The sequence below is a fragment of the Aulonocara sp. 'chitande type north' Nkhata Bay genome, linkage group LG23 (genome assembly GCF_057382095.1).
Source record: "Aulonocara sp. 'chitande type north' Nkhata Bay isolate Kocher_YH1m ecotype deep benthic linkage group LG23, A_spYH_male_GT1.1, whole genome shotgun sequence".
Lineage (NCBI taxonomy): Eukaryota > Metazoa > Chordata > Actinopteri > Cichliformes > Cichlidae > Aulonocara > Aulonocara sp. 'chitande type north' Nkhata Bay.
In genome coordinates this window covers 6,949,179-6,970,174 of record NC_141365.1, presented here as the reverse complement: position 1 = coordinate 6,970,174, position 20,996 = coordinate 6,949,179, and the positions used below count along the sequence as shown (strand labels likewise).

The window sequence follows — 20,996 nt, the reverse complement described above, 5'->3', positions numbered from 1 at the left end:
CTCAGAGTTAACAGAAACATGAACGTCTTCACACAGCCACACAGGCAGACTTGGTTTTTCCACTTCCTGTCAATATGTTCTGTCCTGATATAAATGTATGTGTGCATCCAGATGCTCTGTACGCTGTGCGTGAGGGCAATGTGTCATCAGCAGAGAACGGGGGGGGGGTACACCACAGGGTGGGTGGGGGATATGGGGGGTGGTCTTCTACATTAAAGCCATTGTTCTGCTGCCTCAGCTCCATGTGACATCCATATATTCTGCCACAAGGCTTTGTTACCTTTCTGGTCCCCCTTCTACACCTTCTTCCCCTGCTCTGACTAGTCAAAAGTGAAACCGCCCTTCAGCTTTGTCAAAATATGGCCATAAACAATGAAATGGCAGAAAGCCAACACATGCCCACATAGAAAATCTGTTTGTCTGGAGTGTCTCTGTTTAAATCCTGCCTGTATTTCACCAAGGTAGTTCCTCAGTCATGATTTTGTTTTTTCTAAAAGGGGTAATTTACCAAAACGGCTCAACAATATGAAAGAAAAAACAAAAAAAAAACAAAAACACGTGCGTGCACGCACACACTCACACACAGAGAATAAAGGGCAGTTTGGTGGTGAGGCAGGAGGTCTTGGCCTTTGGCTTGGCAAGAGCTCTGGGAATGTGCTTGGAGCTACACTAAGTGTGTGTGTGTAGCCATTCATCAGCGTCACTACCGGAGCCCTGGGCGGCTAGGCCGGACACAGCTGGCCGCAGGGATCTCCAGACTATGTTTATGACACTAGGGCTATTATTAGGGCTGGCTAAGAAGGACAGACTATACACACACACACACACACACACACACACACACACACACACACAAAGGCTGGCCTGGAGCCTCACTGCAAAGACTAGAGCTTGACGTGAGCACAATAACCTTGGAGAACCCAAAGAGGTGACTAAAAGACATAGGGAATGAATTGTAGAGCAAGAGAGAGAATCCACTCTCGTACACAACCCACCGTGGCACAGAAAAGACGGATGAGGAAGCAACTACAGATCTTTTCTTAGACACAGTGGAAGATTTCAAACAGAAGATGGGTCAAGGGCACCCAGAGGAAGGAAACACCAGGCTCTTTTTTTTTCCCCCCTCCTCTCTGTTTTTAACCACTCCCCTGCCTGCCTTTCACACTAAAACTCAACCTGAAGCAGCACATTTCGCCCTCCCCAAACTCATCTCCAAAGACTTTGACATAAGCCTTGTAGTAAATAGAGTGGGCACTGCAGAGAAAGGCAGAAAAAAAGACAGAGAGATAGAGAAAGAAGGGGTGATCTATGAATAATCGATGCGTCAGTTTTCCTTGCCTTTGAGCCCAGCCCAGCAACACAGCAAGGACTGAGATAGGGAGCAAACAGGAGGGAGGGTGGGAGGAGTAGGTGGGTGGAGGAGGAGAGGCAGAGGATGGAGAAAGAGAAAAAGAGAGGAGGGGCTGCAGTGTGCAGGACGGAGAGGGAGATTAAAGGAGCTTCTCCTTTTATTGATTGTATAAAGATTGGCCTTCATTTGCAGTTGTCTTATTGCTGTTGTTTGTTTGTTTGTCTTGATAAGTCTTGTGATCTTGCAGAGAGAACATTGTGTTTGCTCAGCATCCAGGGAACCAGGGTAGAGAACGAGGGGTGGACGGACACAGAAAGAAAGAGGAGGGAGACAAAGAGAAAGAAAATCACATTGCAGCAAAATCACTCTTGGTTTCTTTTAGCATCCCTCTGTGCTTGTTTGAAGCCAGTCTTCATTACAAGTGGGAATAATAGTGGCACATTTAACATGCAAAAATACTGTAACGATCCTGAATCAGAAAGTAAATTTGCCTTAACCCTTTTATTGTGTGGAAATAATATATTAATAAACTAGAATAGAATTCAACTGGAAGATTGAATTCTATTCTATTGAATAGTGCCACTCTGCCACTATTGAACATCACTAATGTTGCACTTTTTCTTCCTCTTTTACCTGGAGAGGGTATAAATTAGTGCTTCTAACATATGTATTCAGATTAAATGCTCCGCATCTCCCTGACCTAACAAAGTCAAGCAGTAGCTCAAAGTCTGCAGAGCAAAGTTCAGCCGTAAAACCCAACCCATCTGGAAATAACCCACCCAGCTCTACTTACTAGAAAGCAAAAATTAAACAAATCGGACATATTCTTAACCAACCAATCAAAGTGGAGCTAATATGAGCACTTTGACAGCTGCTGAAAGGGCACTGACAGCCCTGCAGGGACGCAAGCTCTTCAATGACTTTTAGACTTCATTTGCATTCTCTCTCTCTCCCTCTTGCTCTCCTTGTCGACAATGAAAGGGCACCTGATGTGCTTGGCTGGCTTTGCTAGGTATCTCTGTGCTGTGCTGCATCGCTGGGGCATTTGTTGCGTTACTGGTGCACGTGTGTCCCGGCAAATGTCTGTTTGTGACGAGAGGAGCTAAAGCCTGCCAGTGGATAATGCGCCATGCCTCGGCTAAGCAGGTCAGGGTTTAAATACAGGACGCAGTGGGGTTAAGGGCAAAGACTCCTTCTATGCGTGTCCCTCATTCTCTGCCACCCTCCCTCTTCCTTTGGCTTGCGCAGTCCCAGCCTGCACAAAGCTAACATGACCTGACATGTCAAATCGAAAGGGGTTAGGAGGTGGTGAAGGGATGTGGAAGAGACACAAGAGAGGAAGGGGGTTCGGAGAAGCTTCCAGAGCCAACTTTGCCCCCGCTTTGCCCCTCTCTGTGTGCCTGAGCTAAGCCAGCTGCAGTGGGAGTGAGACTAAAAGGCAACCCTATAATCCCATAGCCCTCCCCTCTTTTGTCCCACAATGGTTCAGGCTGGTGCCCTCTATACTGCCCCTGTCCCTGGCCCCCACACAAAGGGTTAGACTGGGCAGGGGGCTAGTGGGATGTAGGGGGGATGCTGGGGAAGTCCAGCCTACTCAGCAAAGGAATTTAGCTAACAATCAACCTGTCAGGCCATTCTAAAACCCTCCTGTTCAAATTCAACACAAGTCCTGGTCTAAAAAAAGCCCTAGAACTCAGCAATACTATATAGCAAAACCATGAAACCAAGCTAGTCGTCACAGCCTTTAACCAGGAAATTTGTGATGGAGTGTGTGTGCATTTTTTTATTTTATTTACGTTCCTCTTCTTCACCAAAAGGTAAAGGCTCTCAGGAGACAGAAAAGCTTTGTGACATTTTCAAGAGGCTCTCTCAACCCAAGTTTGATTGCGCACACATATTCAGGCAGCTGGGAAGCGCAGGCTTTTTTCCTGTAGCTGAATGAAGGCAGGTTTCTGTGAAGCAGAGTTAAGCTGCGGTGTTAAGTCCAGTAAGTCTTGCATCAGGTGTCGGCTGATAAGACCGACTGAGACCGCTTAGTCATCGGCATATTTAGAACACCAACTAGAGCAGGATACAAACAGGCACATAGCCCCTGTTCACACAACACACCAGGACAATCATTGTCTTAACCAGGCTTAGTTGGACAGGTCACCATTCAAGGCTTTCTGGAAGTGCATATTGTGAGCAGGAAGTTGGTTCAGGCCAGTTAAATTGGAAAATGGCAGTAGACAGGCTATTCTTTCACTCTTTGCCTTTGGTTAATGAGTGGACAGTTGGTGGACTGACGGACAGGATATAAACACCCATATGATGAATGAATGGAGGCTTAGTGTTGTGGTTTTAACAACCCCCATCTTCCGTGTTGTCCCCCTCCTCCTCTCTCTGGCCTCAAGTTCACAAAGCAAATTCTTTTCAGAGCTGCATTTTGGAATAAATCTATTTAAAGGCCAAATGAACACAGACAATGTATTGATGCACAACACAGACATGGAAAAAGAAGGGGGTGATTAGGAGGAACACAGAGAGATGGATTTTACAGACTGTTTTTGGATAGCAAATCGGGGTGGGGGCAGTGGCATTGGGCTGAGCGGAGATGACGAGAAATGACAAGACTGAAGAGGGAGAAGAGGGGTAGGATGGGGGTGAGTCAATAGGTGGGGGCAGTAAAGGAATGGTCTTTCCTGAGTTAGGAAAATAAGCTTGTGTTATTCCAACTGTTCACTGAACACTTGTAAATGCACTAAGGGTGATGCAGTGAAATACTGGACATTCCCAGCGAGTCAGTGTTTAGAAGCGACAACTGAAATCCTTCATTCTGCTCACAACTAAAGGTCAGAAAACAAGGAACAAAGCCAGCCTACAACAATAGGTATGTATGCTCTTGCTTTTTCCAAACAGAAGAAAACATTAAACATTAATTAATAATTTCTACAATCCTTCCCACAAGACAATTCTACTTACGCTGGTAAATTTTGTGCAAATTTAGCAGCTCATTGAAGACTAGCTTGAGATAAGGAGGCAGAGGACAATGATGTTTTCCTCAGTGCACTCACGCCAAGCTTACAATGCTGACTGGATGTTATCAGCGCTGGACATCTGTTTGACACAACATCCTGTGTCGCTGTAAGGAAAGGAGGTTTTAAAACATCCCAGCCCAGTCCTTAAATGGCATCATCTGAACTCTACACCTGCCTCGACCAAACTCTCGTGGGTATGTTGAGGTCTATACATGCCCAAGCTGCAGCCCGTATTTAGGAGGTAGGCTACATCACCCCAAACCTGTTCTAATATAAACACAGCCCAGCCCAGGCTTGAAGGGGTAAAACCTATCCCCTCAGCTCACAAAGACAAAAAGGCAACTGCATTGCCTGACAAGTGAAGCCTGACTGAACAGGTCTGGAGAAGCTAGTATTGCATTACTAAGAAGACCCCCCTCCCCCTCCGCTTTCTTCCTCTTCTCTCATCTGCTTCAAAACCTCCAGAGACACATATGCATGACTGTTTTTGTTCTTTAATCTGACTTTTCTGTTCTCGCTTTGTCAGTATTTTAGAGATGAAAATAAGCACTTGAAAACAATGATGTAAAAGCATCCCAACAGAACTGAGCTAAACATGATGTGATATGAGAACAGAAACAGAGACAAAGATAACAATGAACTCTTCAGTAGGTTGCAAGGCAAATGCAGAACTCACTGACAGGGTTCTAAATTGCATGCAATTTTACACACATATGCACACACACACATTCCTCCAAAGCTGTGGCAACTGCAGGAACATCTGCTTCATAAGGGCTTCAAGGGATGCACAATGACTTAATGTGTGAGGGGGTGTTTTTGTTTGTGCTCATGACATGTTTGCATGTGCAGAAGGGGAGTGGAGTGGAGTCACTCACCAGGGGGTTTGCACATGCGAATCTGGCTCTCGCACTGCACAAGTGGATGCAGAGCTGGAGGAGGGCTGCTGGCGGGCACAGAGGTAGCTTTGGCAGAGAGGCCCGTCATGCCAGCAACTGGAGGGGAAGGAGGCGGCGAGGGGGATGGGGAAGTGGGCGAACCACACTGCGTCTGGTAGCGGAGCTGGGTGAGGGAGGGGGGCATGCCCTGGTAGTGGCGTGTGGCGCTCAGGAGGTCATTGAGGATTTGCAAGATGGTCCCAATATCCCGTCTGGGACGCCCATTGCTGTCCTGGCAGTTTGGGTGCAAAGTGCCTGTGAGAGGAAGCAAAACAGACCAAAATAATATTATAATTTTTGCGTGTTATATTTCTTTGTATAATGTTTGTATATCATTTGATTTTTAAAAAAAAATTAAAACATTTAAAACTGGCATGCGTACAAGTCTAAAACAAAGGCCCAACAGAGAAGAAAATGTTAAATTTTGTCAAGTTCTACTTAGAGGCATCTTAGAACTGGATCTCACTATGTGCACAGTTGATGCTTAAAGTAGCAATAAGTCATAAGTCAGTAATGGCAGCTCTGTTTTCTTACCTGAAAAAGTCCCTGAGAAGACTCCGGGAGCATGGTTGACAAAGCTTTCAATGATGGCGCCGGGTTTACGGGAGCGTGGCGAGGAACTGGTGCCACTGTTGGAGGTGTTGGTACTGCAGTTAGCCTGAAGGGGGGAAAAGAAAAGTGTTATTAAAAGAGCATAAAGTGAGACCAAAGCATGTTTGAGGATACAAGGGCATATGAGCTATTACAGTAAAAGCTGTGAAAACTCAAAATCACTGTTTCAGGAGCTCCCTCAGTGACCTTTACCCTTTACCTCTGGGTGTAACTACCATTTGCACAGTGTAATTAACCTCTGCAGTTAAGGCTGATGGTTATAAGAAACCTCAGACAACATGAAATTTAAGCTTGCTGCCATGCCATATAGCTTAAGACTTAAGGTATTTGGTTACTTTACTGTGATCAAACTAAAGATGGTCACCTCACAACTTCACTTTGGCTTAACATGGATTGCTCAACTGACATCTGAAAGCGAAACTGAAACCCCAAGAAAGCGCGTTGTGTGCGTATGCATGTCTTTTTGTCATGCATGTGAAAGCCTGATGAGGAATAGCCATATCCGTTTTCTCACTACTAAACTGGCCTGTCTCCTTGTTTTTCCTGTAGTGAACCATCTCTCCCACACAGTTCGCTGATATTTGGTTACCATTCACTATTCAAGGAGGTACAGAAAATATAAACAGCACATTGGGTTGAAGAACAGAAGTAAGTGTGTTTCTGCATGTGTGTGCAGCTGTTCATGAAGTTATCCTAAGGTAAACAAATGAGCATAACGCTGAAAGTTAAATGACAACACCAGAACACTTTTGCTCCTATAATTTTAGCCCACTGCTCTTTACCCTGGGAAGACTGAGGTCATATGAATGCTGTGTTCTCATGGTGTACGCATGTGCTGGCTTGTTTGCATGCATTTGGGGAGCACAGTGTACTCCAGTGATGAACAAATGTACTGTGGTTTGGACACACACACACGCAAAATCACGTGTAACGCTTCTCCAGAGCTGACTAAACCACGGGTTCACCCTCGTGCTACAAGGATGTCCCATTAATCTAATTGATTTAATGGAGAATGATTTAGTTGTGAGGATGGCACTTGGGTCAAATGGTCATAACCCATCCACTCTATCGTTCTCATGGCAGCCCAAGTGCCTGTGTCTTTCTTATGTATTGTAAAGATGTACCTACTTTTACCACTGAACCCTTTTATTTGAGAAAATAATATAAGACAATATCTTACCAATCCTATGCTGTGATTGGCTATTATTAAAGAAAAAAAAAACAAAACACTACTTGGAAGAATTATAAGAATATTTTCTTGAGGCTTACCTCAGGGCAGAGGACTGGGGCTACAGGGCTGACCTGGCCGATCTCGTGGCTGGGTTGGCCTGAGGAAGGCTGGTGGTAGTGGTGATGATGGTGGTGGTGGGGGTGGTGGTGATGATGAGCGGGCGAGCGGAAAAGACCCCCAGGGACATGGGATGGGCGAGGGGAGTGTGGTGGAGGAGTAGGGGGGCTACAGTGAGCAGAGGAGGGTGACTGGTGGTACATGGGAGGAAGGGACTGGAGGTGTGTGGAGGGCAGGGGAAAAGAAGGGGATCCTGGGGAAGAAGGGGAGGAGGGGATAGGGTGAGGATGGGACAAGTGGGGGCTGGGGTGATTATGTGGATGCTGGGGGTGTTGATGAGAGTGCGGGTGAGTGTGGGGAACCCGGGGCTGTCCCTCCGAATTTCCCCGGGTGATGAGGTGCCTGTGCTGGAGTTGGGGACCACCGGACTGCTGCGCTGCCAGCTGGAGCTGGACAAACATCATGTGATCACCTACACGCAGCGCCAAGGTGAGGGGAGAGCGACCAGACAGGAAGTCACTGACCTATTGATAAAGAAAGGGGAAAAAGGGTTAAGTGATTCAATGTCTTTGCTTTTATGCAAGGTATCAACACAGCTTAGCCAGATGACAAAGTCTAACTTAATATATGATGCTCTATATCCAGATTTAATGACACTCTGGCATTTACAACTGTTCACTGTAAAAAACTATGGAACTAGAAAGGCTCCCCATGCATACAGACTTCCTTCTTAGTAAATGAACAATCTGGGCCATGGATGCCAGTTACAGTGCACACAACAGCTCTTTGAGCTACCCCTCTCACAGAGACACAGACACACCACATAAGCTCATCGTGCAGTCAAACACTGGTCTGTAATAGTCATCTATTTACTTCTGTTGGCGGGGAATGGATAGGGAGGCCTACTGGAAAACGCACACATACACACAAATAGAACCCACTATTCCTTGCTTCCCATTGCCACTCAGTCCGTTCTTAGTCAGCAGGGTTATTCAGCTCAAAGACAAAGGCCACCCTTCTGTTTGGCCCATGGCCTGAAAAATCAGTCCCACGTTTAGGAAATCCACCCCGCCTGCATCTCAAACACAGAATAGTCAATTGTCTGTGAATCTGCAGCAGATCAGGAAAGGATGCCCATGTTTGGAGCACTGGCAACAGCTAACTGGAGCCAAGTGTCGGGGGCCTTCAGTGACCCACCCAAGGCCTGGATGGACACACACACACACACACACACACTAACAAGTACAGAGTTGTCACGACTCGGCTGGAATATTCGTGCTAAATAACAAAACCTCTCTTGTCATCCTCCTGTATGCCTGTGGCTCTCATGCTGTGTATTGTGACTTGCTGCTGAAGTCCAAGCAACGAGAGTCTGACATGTATTTATTTACTTTTTTTCCCCCCCCAAGTGAGTGCGATTCAGGAGTCACAAAGCTTCAGTGGGTCTTGAAGACTCAGCAATAATGACTCAGGTTCTCCCTAAATGGAAACAAGCAGAAATGGCCAGCACTAGCAAATACAAAGTGGCGCTCCTGTCCAAAAAGATTTCAACAATCACTACCGCATGTGTGATTTTAGTCCCCAGAGAGAGAGGGAGGACGGACAGAAAAGCAGAACAGAGCACAGGGATAGATGTATCTAAATAACAAAGCACAGAAAATAATATATAAAAAGAAAAAAAATTTCTGAGCAAAGGGCTTATATTTGGAGTGTCCTTGTAAGATGCTCGCCTGTAGTTAACCCTCTGAATCACCAGGCTCTGCCCTCCATCACATCTCTCTCTTTTCTTCTGCTTATTTATTTCTCTATCGACCGCTGCCTCTCTGTTGCCAGGGTGACCTTTGGACATTGGTATTGACATGATGTGGAAAAAGAGGATGAAGGGAGAGGAAGGGCAGGTGAAAGAACTAAGGGGTTGGGATGATCTGATGGCTAGAGCAAAAATCGGAATAAAATACGCTGCTGGATAAAGAGAAACTCAAACTTCTCAGAATGTAAAGTCAGCCACTAATGATTTATTGACAATCCACACTCACCACGATTACCCCAACGTGGTGAGGCGATACGCTCAGCAGGCGCAAGGTGGGGTGTGAAGTGAGGAGGAGAACAGCGCAGGGGGCTACATGTGACATCGCTAGGAAACTCCGTACATAAAAGGTCAGGAGAAGAGGTGTGCATGTGTTTGAGACCTAATGGGGAGGCCTGCTCCAAAAGGTGGGTGGGGGGAGAGACAGAGATGAAGAAAAGACCAGAGGAGGGGGAGGAGACAATGACTGTGTCTGTGACTGACAGCTGTCAAGAGTAAGTGTCGACAGTTTGTCAACCCACAACACGCAGAGCGGCATGCATACAAATCGAAAGCCCCAAGGGAGATCGTCAACCCAATGTTTAGAAGGTGGGGGGGGGGACACCCCTGTGGGTATCCGTTATAGACCTCTGATCCTAGATCCAAATATATTCGGGCTGAGTCGACGTCCAGTTCAAACAGGTTACATTTCACACTTCGCGTCAGAATCCTGTTTCCAGGAACCATGTGAGATCAGTTTTTACCTCCCTGCACAGATCTGATTTTATCTGCAGAGAAAATGCAACTGCTGCTAAACGGATACATGTTGCTCAAATTTACGCTGTGACATGGAGGGGGAGGGAACGACCACCATGACTTCTGGGTACCTCAAGCCACAGCTGGTCAGAGTGAATGTCATAGGGTCAAAATTTGCATGAAACCAAAGGAGACTGCAAAGCTGTACTTCTATTTCTTTCCAAGAAAGGAACATCCAAGACGCCAAGAGCCAAGTATGAACAGGATCTTTGCTTTATCACTGTTTTTCTTTGTATACAAGCACATGCAAGAAAAAGTGAGAGAAAAAGACCAACTGTGATGACAGCAAGACAAACAGAGAGGAGGCTTGATTACCTTTATAATGACTGGGGTGGATTATTCAAAACCACAAGACAGAATTCATGTACTCCTACGTCCCAACACCACATAGCAGGTTTTAAATTAGCCTGCGAAAGAAGCAAGCTCGCTTCCTCACACCTTTTTTCCTTCTTTCCCGCCTCCAGTTGATTTTTGTCACTCCAGGTCTCAGAGTCTCAGTCGTTGACTCATAAAGTCAATTTAGAAGTTGCTCACACAAACCTTCACATGTATATGAGAGCTAAAAATGTGTGTGACCATGTGACTCATATGGGGTCTCCATGCATACACCACCCACCAGAACCTCTTCTTTTAGGCAAGAAATTAAAAGGCCACAAACCCACACAAACACAGACATCTCATTTGCAGGGAAAATGACAGGGGACATCTCAACTACTATAATTCCATTGGACACTCTCATATATTTGCGGTTAGCTTTGAGAAAGACCCAAATTAAACGTTCAGGTGTGGAATTCCACTCGTCCAAACCAAACAGCTACATCACTTTCATCTGACACGCCGTCTCCCTGACAATTCCCGAAAAGGAGGGCGAACAGCTTGTGTAGCTGGGAGCCGGGAGCTGTGGAGTGGAACACCTGAAATAGGGCCCGTTTCCTAAGGGAAGGGAGGAGGCGGAGGATGATACAGTGCGCCCTGCCTGCCAGAGGCTAGATTGGCGAGAGTGATCATGTAACAACAAGCCTTTTCCAGACGGACAGAGACTATGAGAGAAACAAGGGGAGGGGAGAGCGTTAGAGAGTGCATATATATATATATATATATATATATATATATATATATATATATATATATATATATATATATATATATATATATATATATATATATATATATATATATATATATGTGTGTGTGTGATGGGGGGTGGAGAGGAAAAGGGGCACTGATTTGCTAGAAAGCTGGCTAGCAAATCAATCCCAGAGGTCTCGGCTAGAAGCTCAGCTCCAGTCCAAACATGCCTGTCTGCTCTCAGGAGCACAGTCAAGACAGCCAACGTGGCTGGCTACCATTGACGTCAGTACAAACACCAGATAGCGCTTTGTGGAACATCACAGGAAAACAAAAAAGCGCTTCATAGCTTGTCTTTAAGTCTGCAACAGACCTCCAATTCTATTTCCACCTTGGTCTTTGAAGGACGCTGTACAAATTCCAGTCCTTTATGAAAGCAACTTATGAAGGAGAGTCATAGGACAAGGAGAATGGAGACCCCGGGTTTTGTCAAGGCAGACAGAAAGAAACCAGCACTCCAGTGTTTTCATTATATTGAAGGAGCAGTATGAGGAGTTCATGCCTAACAAATAAGGTGTGCATTTCCTGACCGCAAACATAGTTGATTATACTCACCAAAAACTGCACGGATAAGCTTATTTAGCAATATACAGGTACTGAAAAATGGCTCTTCCATCTAGTAGCCGTCAGACCCACCTCTCTAACAAGTGACCCCAGAAACAGTGCTCTCAGCCATTTTGTTTTAGTTGTTGGGTGTCCAGGAGGTGGGGTTTGTATGATACTTTGGTTGCTATGCAGTAATGGGAGAGAATATGATAAGGGGCAGCTGGGCGAGGAGGGGTGGAGACAAGATGGAGGAGAAGGAGAAGGGGGGGATGGCATGAAAAAAGGAGGGAACAAGGATGGTAAGGGGGGATGGGGATGCTGGCAATGAGGGTAAGGTGTCAGAGTAGTAGTGGTGGTGGTGGTGGGTGATGAAATATTCAGTGAGAGTGCGCCTCTGGCTCCTTCCTTCTTTTTTTTTTTTTTTTTTTTTCCCTTTCGACATCTCTGGCTGACAGTTTTATTTATTGGGGTCCCTGTGGTTCAAGGAACTCATTTGCAGTCGTTCTTCCTTTGCACACTAAGCGAACTAAGGAAGGGAGATAAGGAGTGAGGGAGGAAGAGAGAGGCTGAGAGTCTAAGGACGGGTGAAGAGGGAGAGGGAGGGAAAGATAGAGAGTGCTGCCAGCACTGAGCTGACATTCATGAACAACTGAGCAGCTTTGTGCTGGGGAAAAGAGGATAGAGGATAGAGGATTGGAAGGCGGGACGGGCGGGGGAGGAGAAGGAGAAGCTGCGAGAGGAGGAAGTCACTCCTCCAGCCATATTCTGGTTCCAGTGCAGCTGCTCACCTGCCGGACAGCGAGGTGGAAAGGTATGGTTCAAAAACTGCTTATTAACCCTCCTATCGACCTAAATGTTTTGATCGCACCAGGACGCTATTGATAGTCTTTGGGTAGACACGCACCAGCTAAAGATGCAATGAAAGGCTCTCAAAAGAGAGAAGGAGAAAGAAAAAAAATCAATGACTTGCATCATCCCCAAATCCTAAAGGCAGAGGGGGTTGAATCTTCAAAGGCACCATTAGAAAGATAGGCATCTGTAACAGTACCTGATAAGAAACAGAGGGGGGTAAGTGGAGTAAAAAAGGAACAGCTGGCCATCATAGAATATGATCGGCTCCATGAAAGGAGAGATCAAAATGGCAAAGTCAAGACGATCGGGTTCCTGCAAAAGCCACTCCTTACAACTAGCCAGAAAAACTGAGCATATTCACCTCTTAGTCCCCAGCTATCAAGATCCAGTTTAAATCAGGCAAGCAACACCAAAGCAATCTTCACTTACTCGTTTCCCCCGCTGTTCACTTTCCTCTCACTCTCTTGAAAGCCATTTACACCAGCTGATTAATACAATTTAATCAGGATCCTGTTCTGGCAGAGAATGACTTCACAGCATTTTCTGTACCCGGTGAGACAAATTTGTGGATAGTTGGGAAAAACAACATCATACGAAGCAGCGGCAAATGAAAGAAGAAACAGCATCACATGTTTCTGAGATAAATGAAGTGGGTGTGGGGAAATTGAGAGATAGGTATAGAAATTCTGTGACAGATGGAGGAACGTTAACAGAAAGACGGTAAGTAATTGCAACGGTGATCGTGCAAAAATGATGCCTTTTTTTTTTTTAAAGACGTTTCTCATTTCCTCATTACGTTTTTGTAGGAAAGACTGAAATGACCTGGCTCTTTTGAACCCTGCACCTCTGCCAGCAGCACCATATCCCTAGTAGCACTGGCTTCATTAGTCTTGGTAGTGGCTATCGAATGTGATATACATGACCTCCATCCTCCCACACAGTAGCCCCACTAGTCACGATGCCTGCTACTTGAATCACAAAAGCACTGTATCGCCAGGGAATGGAAAACAATGACGGTCACGACTCCAAAATGGAGAAGTAAGTCTCCCCTGGTCGCTCAGTGAGGAAACATACAAAGAGAAACATTAAAAATGGATGTTGGCACATGCGCACACCCACAGAAACACATGCATCGAGATGAATATACATAATAGGACAATGAAATTCCCTGCAAATCCAGCTCCCTTTTGACTGCCCCACAACACACCTTGATTCCCTCCACCCATCCCAGCACTTCCCCTCCCACTATGCATTTTAAGCATCACAAAGGGGATTACACAGGTGCAAAAATACTGCATGATCGGCCTATTAATGCAATTTTCAAGGCCAGGATTTACATGAGCAGGGACTGAAAAGGCCTTTAGATCAGCATTGTTTTTTTATTCCATGCACGATTTGATTTACACATTCAGCAACAAAATTAATTTCTGTAGCTTTCATTTTAGGTTACAATAAAGGAAATTTCCATTCTAAAGAGCAAAGATTCTGTCTCTTAAGCTGCATGCATATAAAAAGCCTTAATCTCAATAGTAGTGAGAAGGACAGAGAGCGCTGGGGGATGTAAAAGGGGAGGAAACCCTTCATATTGACCAACAGGCAGACTTGGTCATTCTTCAATTCCTTGCGCTCCCAAATCCTCAAGACAGTTACTCTCCAATGATTTCCAGTATTATCAATCCTACTGATTAACTGACATCAATATAAGGTGATGTGCAGGGCGCAGGACTGCAAAGAGAAACATATTGACCATTTGCATTGAGCTGTTTTACAAACAATTGTGTACATAGACACACACAGGTCCAAAGTTTATTTGTCTTTTTAAAAAAAAAAAAAAAAAAAAAAAAAAAAAAAAAGCACTACTTCTTAAATCCTCCTTTTCTAGTAGCACCTCTCCTCTTATCTCCATTTTTCTTCTATCATCTCATCTTCCCTGTAATCTCTCAACCATGTTAGCCTTCCTGCCCACTGTCCCCAACCAATAGCACTTAACTACACAAACACAAATACACATTACTGACTGACTTGTGCAAAGCTCCCCCTTTCTTTTCTCCTCCACCTGTCAGGCCCACTGTGGCAACCCCTGAGGGAGGGATAGCAGAGGAAATAAGGAAAGGGTGACCCTGAGGTGACTCCCCACAGATTGTTAGAGCCTGTTAAGTTTGCGTCTGTCTGCTTGTAGACACAAAGACAAAACCGTGCCGTATCCCGGCCAGAGGAAGAGGAGGAATAAGTGAGGGGGAGGAGGTAGTGCATGAGGACAGGAGGTGCTTGTCGCTGGGAGCGAGAAAAGTAGAGCAGATATGTAACAGCGTATTCTCCTGGGACACGTGGAATGGCAACACAGCCTCCTCCTGAAGCAGTCTGTGTTAGTGTTCAAGGCAAAATTTGTCAATCTGAAGCCTGCTGAGCCTCGCTCCAGCTGGGTTGCGCATCGATTTTAAAAACCAGTATGCACCACTGTAGCTGCACTTAACAGGATTTTGGAGTTTGAAGCCTATTAGGCCCTTCTTTACCCCCCCACCTCAGTACTACCACTAAAGGAACTAGTCATCCTAGGATGTGTCTGTCCCACAGGAACTGCTCCTTTAGAGCTTTCAATTTTTGAGAGGGGTTGAAAAGTAGGTGGGCACAGTCCTGAAAATTTTCTGAGCTTAATGCAAACTTGGCTAAATTCAAAAACAAGCCACTTAAAAGCTGATCTCTCAAACATCACCATCAGCAATCTAAAAATTCACCTTACAGAACAAACAGCAACAACTACCTTGGCTTGCTCCAATGAGGTCACCGTTTTGGTGTCACCGATCCATAGTTACATAACTTATATTGTTTTGGAACACTCAGAATTGACATTCTGAAGCTTACACAAAATTATTATGTCACTTCCAAGAGTCCGATGGAGCCCAAACGGCACTGGAAGGACTGATTAGGGAGAAGGTTTGAGTAAACGATTGTCCTACCTTGTGCCTAACATGACTTTTTGAAGTGGAAAGGTGACTAATCATTGTCTTATGTTTGTCAGCTGAGCCGGTGTGGTGTTCATGCTTTAGGATGGGAACAAAGAGGTGGCTGCATAGGGGGGGGAAGGGCATTGGGGGTGGGGGTAGGGATGGTAAGGGTGACGTCTGGTTGGCTTTATTCTACCGTCAATGTGCATCAATGAGCAAATAGTCCCTGTGTGTTAAATGGCCACATAATCAAATTCTAAAATAGATCAAGAGCTGATGTTACTGCCTAAATGTGACTAGAAATGGTAAATATTGCTTTCACTACTTGTCATAGAAATATACATTTATTTTACAACTAGGCTCAGACAGTTTCTCATTCTCTCATCATGACCATAAATCCTCTTAAATATATCCTTTCAATTTGGTGTGTGTATGTGTGTGTTCCCATGTATGACTGCAAATATAAGCTGTACACACAGCCGCTATTTAGCAGACAGAATAAGAAAAGAGTAGTGAGTAGTGCAGGCAACTGTATTTTGATGGGCTGTCAGGAAGCAGTGGCTTAAATCAGCTTAGATGTCATGCAAAAAAAAGTCTAGGAGGATGCCAGAGGAGGAATTAAGGCAGCTATGATTGTCCTTGCTAAAGAAGTCAGCCATCACGGTCAAAGTGAGGCAGCTCGCCGGACTTGCAAACCACAGCACATTTAAATTATAGATCCCTAGGAGAGCTGCTAAGCAGAAACAAGAGAGGGAGGTGAAACATAGGAGATTGGAAAAAAATAGCATTTTAATCATTGCTGGGTAAGAACTTCCATTAAATGCCCCCCACCCCAAACTCATGCCACAAGAGACTGAAACAGCCCTTGGAAGCTGGCATGCGCTGCATGATTTGTTGACTAACAACCTGGTAGCTGAAGACTTCTTCATAATCCCGATAAAGGAGAAGACATACGGTGATCTGCTCAGTGCAGCTCGGAATCCAATCTGGAAATAAGACCTTGCATGACCAAAATATTTGAAGGGGTGATGGCTTATTAGGGGTCCAGGGGTTAACAACCAACTCTTGTATGCCTTTTTCTAAGAACTAACCCATACCTCCCTCAGGCTATTTTTGGTTGCATGGGCATATCAGTTATCCTGTCAGACACTTTTAAGGGCTAAGTGCATTGATTGATTTTTGATAGCCCCAGAGTTAGAGAGGAGATAGGAAATGAGGCAAAGCTTTTGTGTTCCTATTTTTCTAATCTTACAAAGATCTGTAATCTCTCCGCAATCTATATCATTCCATTTCGTTTCATGAATTATAAAGAAGAATCAATTTCTGTGGATATAAACACACTAAAGCAGCTTTACGCCTTTTTTGTGTTTTACTGTGACATCAATCTCCTGTTACCCATTATTCGTTCCGTACCCTGGCGTCAGATTACCATTTACAGTGAAATAAACATGTATGCAAAAGTGGTGTATGTGGTAACGTGTGGTAAGCATTTCGTGAGAAAAACGCAAGCACTTGACTCATAACGTATCTAAGTATAATAAGGTTACGTGGACAGGGAGATACACAGGAAGACAGGCAGAGTGAGAGATCGGTTCCTCTGGGTCGGCGGTTGAATTATCATCTGCCTCTAGTGAAAATGACAGTCACTCTTGGCTACCCAGCAAAGGCATACCACATGATGGGCAAAGCTTGCTTCCAGCCTACTTACAGTGTGACATACACACACACATCCAGTAACAGACACGCACACATCCACTTACACACACCTACACACATGCAGTCATCTGCTGTCAGTGCTACGAGATGCATGCTGAGTTCTCTCTGTCACACACGCACACACACCAAGGCTAGGATTTCCACCATAAAATTATCAGCAGGGCAAGAAGCCATACTGAACCACACTCTGCTATCACTGAGCAGCCCACATTATCGGATAATTATTCCACTAAACAGCGTCGGGCAAATTCTTCAGGATGTAACCGCTGTTAAGAGTTCAGTTAACTCCTTACATCAGTGTTATTGTTTCACCGTCTTGTACCGTTCTGACATCAGACAGTAGTGCATCAGTGATACACTTACGTACATCTCAGTGTTGCCCAACTGTACAAAAGGAAGTGGATCTGAGTCAGTCAGTCAGCTGCAAAGTGTGTCATACGTCACACTGTTGTCTGCGAGCGCTCAGCCTTATCGCCTCTCTTCTCGCTCGGTTTCTCTCTGTGGCCGGCACGGAGTCTTTTTTAAACTTCACACTCACTATTGATCATTTTGGTGAGTCATGCCGCTCTGACTCAAATACATACTGTACTTAAGCAGGCCCACAGAACTGTTTCACTGCAAGCACAGGGTGTAGGCCTCGCTTGGCCTGTGCATGCACACTAGGCTTCCAGGAACCATGTGCTAATACTGAGTGAGAAGACTGTCATCTGATGATCCAGCACTCTGTTTATGAGTGAGTGAGACTACAATCAGTCTCCATGCAGCCACAGCACACTTCCTGGAAACTCGCCTTGTGCGCTCGTGTATATGTGCCTGTCAGTCAAGACCGTGAAATACAGAAGGAGCGGAGAGAGATTATAGATACAGGCGTAAACAGAAAGATGGAAGTAAGTGCTGGCCCTCTCAACAGCACATAAGTCCTTCTTGAGTGGTGTTCGCACTAGCTTCCTACAGGGCTGTGCATGCTTACACACACACACACACACACACACACACACACACACACACACACACACACACACACACACACACACACACACACACACACACACACACACACACACACACACACACACACACACACGAGGGTGTTGTTGCTTATTATGTTCTAGCAGCTCACACTGGTTGTCTAGCTTGGCTTGGCTTGTTTAAGAGGCTGAGATTAGACAAGCAAAGAGGCTTGCGCAGCCGGCTCATCTCTGCCATATCTGGGTGTTGCTCTGTGCTTAACTGAAGCTTCCACCTTCTTTAGCCGTAATGCAAATATGCACACAAAAAATTTGGAGCTCAGTTTAAGTTGCAGGATTCCAACTTTGCTTTATCAGCCTTGATTTAGGCTCATCGGACACACACATGCACAGGCACACATAGATCCTTACCTGAGTTTCTGTTAGGCTCTCCAAAGCTTGCATTACTGACTGTTCTGGTCTTGATGCTTGAGACTGCATGACAGAAATAAAATAAAAAATGTAATATGTGTAATTTTTTTTTAAGTTCATTCTTTAGATTTGAACTCCAAACTAAAATAAATTCACAGCAAGCTGAATCCATACCATTAATCCTGCTTCAACTGTTGGCACAAGTGTTAACTTGCTCCCATCCGAGATGCCTAGATCCTGGAGTTTGCCTGAACTTAGTCGCCTGCAGGGATTGGGGAGAACAAGATAATTAGACTGTGCTGACAATATATTCTCTCTTCAAACATACAAACACCCTTCAGCCAGGGGGTGCAGACGGACATCAAAACTATTTTGGAAAAGAGCTGTGGGTGTAAAGCTCCACGAAAGAGAAGTATTGATTGCACTGTCATATTTCAATTTCGAGTATAGTGGAGCTTGACAAGTGCTTGCAGTGGATATTTGGCACCACTGGCACTTGCCTAAGTGGAGGTAAGAATTTTTTTTTTCTTGACAATATCAGTTGCACAAATGAGGAAGAAAAACTTCATGCTGAAACCAAAACCACAGCATATTAAATTTATAAATGAAAAGAATGGCAAGTACTAGTATCTCAGAGCCAAATGCTATGCAAGCATTCACACCCGTTTCTGCCCGTTTGCCTGCTTTATGTTAGTGAAGGATGTTTAGGGCAGTCTGGTCTGGAGGCATGACCCAAATCTTATGCCACGCAGCTGAACAAAGGCAGTCAGCCCCGACTTGCTGTAGGTCTACAGTTTAAGGCGCAGGAGGGGATTAAAAATGGGGTTTTCAGGTTTTAAAGGATGATGTGATTTATTGGGTGATTACAACGGGTGGGAGGAGATGGGGGCTGAAAACAATGCTGACTGTTCGCATGTACTAAAGCCCCCCCTTTCTTTTTTGCATAGCACCACCTGCACTATTGTGAGCTCGTTTAACCTGTGCCTGATTCATTTCATAGCTTCATAATGCTTCAGGTTCTGGTTCGTTTTGAATAATAAAGAGTTTATCTATTCTCTCACACATGCAGCTCTGCTTAAACAGCAGCGTTTTTCAAGCCCTCGTGAAACTGGCCGTCTGATACCTCACACAAACAAACTGCTGTTATTCTCCTGAATCTGCTGGCTATTGTCATGCAACTGCACGCTCACATTCACATCCAACCACAAGACATATCCACCTTCGGTTCAGTACCAAGTCACGCATGAATAATGCACACCTGTGCAGTAGCAGTATAAATACAGTCAAGGTTAGCACTTCTGTGTGACTTTATTCATTAATGTGTAACATGTTTGACTCACACAGCATTAGCAATTCAGTCATGCTTCAGTTTTTATAAGAAGGGGGGACGAATCAATGCAAGTCTGCAGATTGCATGTCAATACTGTTCCAGTGACTGGTGAGTCCCAGCCCATAATTCCAATATTGTCCACCCCCATGGTCAATAGTTTCCTTGAACGTATTGATCACCAAAGCGGGCATACCTTTGCCTCCCGTGAGCTTAACCAGTTAAAGTGCAGTTTGGAAAATATTACCTCAACCCAGGAGGGTGGGCGCACCTAAAGTCGGTTTGTGCACATTTTGAACTGCGGACTATCCTAGACATTACGGCTTATGATGTCAGCGTCTCAAGTACCGGTTGGCTCTTTAAGAAATAAGTATGCGTAATTATTGTCCCTATCCGAAAACACCACGTTTACCAAACACGTTCAACTGCAATGCATTTCTTTCGTGTTTACTCACGTTTCTTTGTGTAGCAGAGCGAGTCTCTCTTTTGGGACTTTGAGTCTTTGCGACAGTCTCCTCTTCAGTCCCTCCACGGTCTCCTCCAGTGGCAAGGAGAGCTCGAAGCGTGTGCCGGTGGTGGAGTGGATGTACAGATTCATGGAGGGTTCCGTCGGGACGGCCTCGCAGGACGAAGCCCCGCGACTGGTGCAGCTTCGGGCGCTGGGATGCTGGTCCATCCGATAACCTGTGCTCAGAGAAGGGGGGAGACAAGACGAGCAGAGCCGGGGAGTGAAAAGGGTGAAAAGAATAGTGAAGCAGATCCGTCGCTTCCACTACAGTCCCTTGATCTCCTTGCAAATCAAAGGCAGCATTCAGAGCTCTCTCTCTCTCTTTTTTTTTCCTTCCTCTTGGTGCCCCCTTTTTTTCTCTCGCTCTCCGAGAGTCAGAATAAAACCCAGTCCGTCGTCTCTCCGGTCAATATCATGAGAATATCCCCCGAGGAAATTTAACTACACAAGCGTCGCGTTTCCCTTTGTGTGATCTTTGTCTTTGTTGCGCTTTCCAGCGTGCAAGCAAGTCTTTCGAAATGCTACATAGACGGGCAAATGCCACACAGAAACGCAAGTATGTTGTCAGCAAAAAATGGCACGGACGCTCATTTACGCAGGCAGTTACCTTTAAAAAACAAACAAACAACCAAACAAACAAAAAAAATGTCTGAGAAAGAAAAAAAATGTATAACAACAAATTCCTCTCGGATGTTTTATGAGCTTTTTCGGGCTTTGGATGATGGGACACGCGATCCGGAGCTGCAAAGCCTCTTGCGGCTGTAGTAAAAGGCTCTCCGCTGCGCACTCA

At 45.2% G+C, this 20,996-nt stretch overlaps 1 protein-coding gene across 1 annotated transcript in view; it reads right to left on the bottom strand.

Annotated features, from left to right (window-relative positions):
* Positions 1 to 20,996, bottom strand: part of midn (midnolin) — a 28,729-nt gene that overhangs the window by 5,460 nt on the left and 2,273 nt on the right. The window contains exons 2-7 of the mRNA XM_086282048.1: positions 20,154 to 20,382; positions 18,546 to 18,633; positions 18,372 to 18,434; positions 7,185 to 7,727; positions 5,838 to 5,961; positions 5,244 to 5,558 (exon numbers count right to left, since the gene is read on the bottom strand). Coding sequence (XP_086138174.1) covers positions 5,244 to 5,558; positions 5,838 to 5,961; positions 7,185 to 7,727; positions 18,372 to 18,434; positions 18,546 to 18,633; positions 20,154 to 20,382 — 1,362 coding nt within the window. The remainder of the gene's footprint in view (positions 1 to 5,243; positions 5,559 to 5,837; positions 5,962 to 7,184; positions 7,728 to 18,371; positions 18,435 to 18,545; positions 18,634 to 20,153; positions 20,383 to 20,996) is intronic.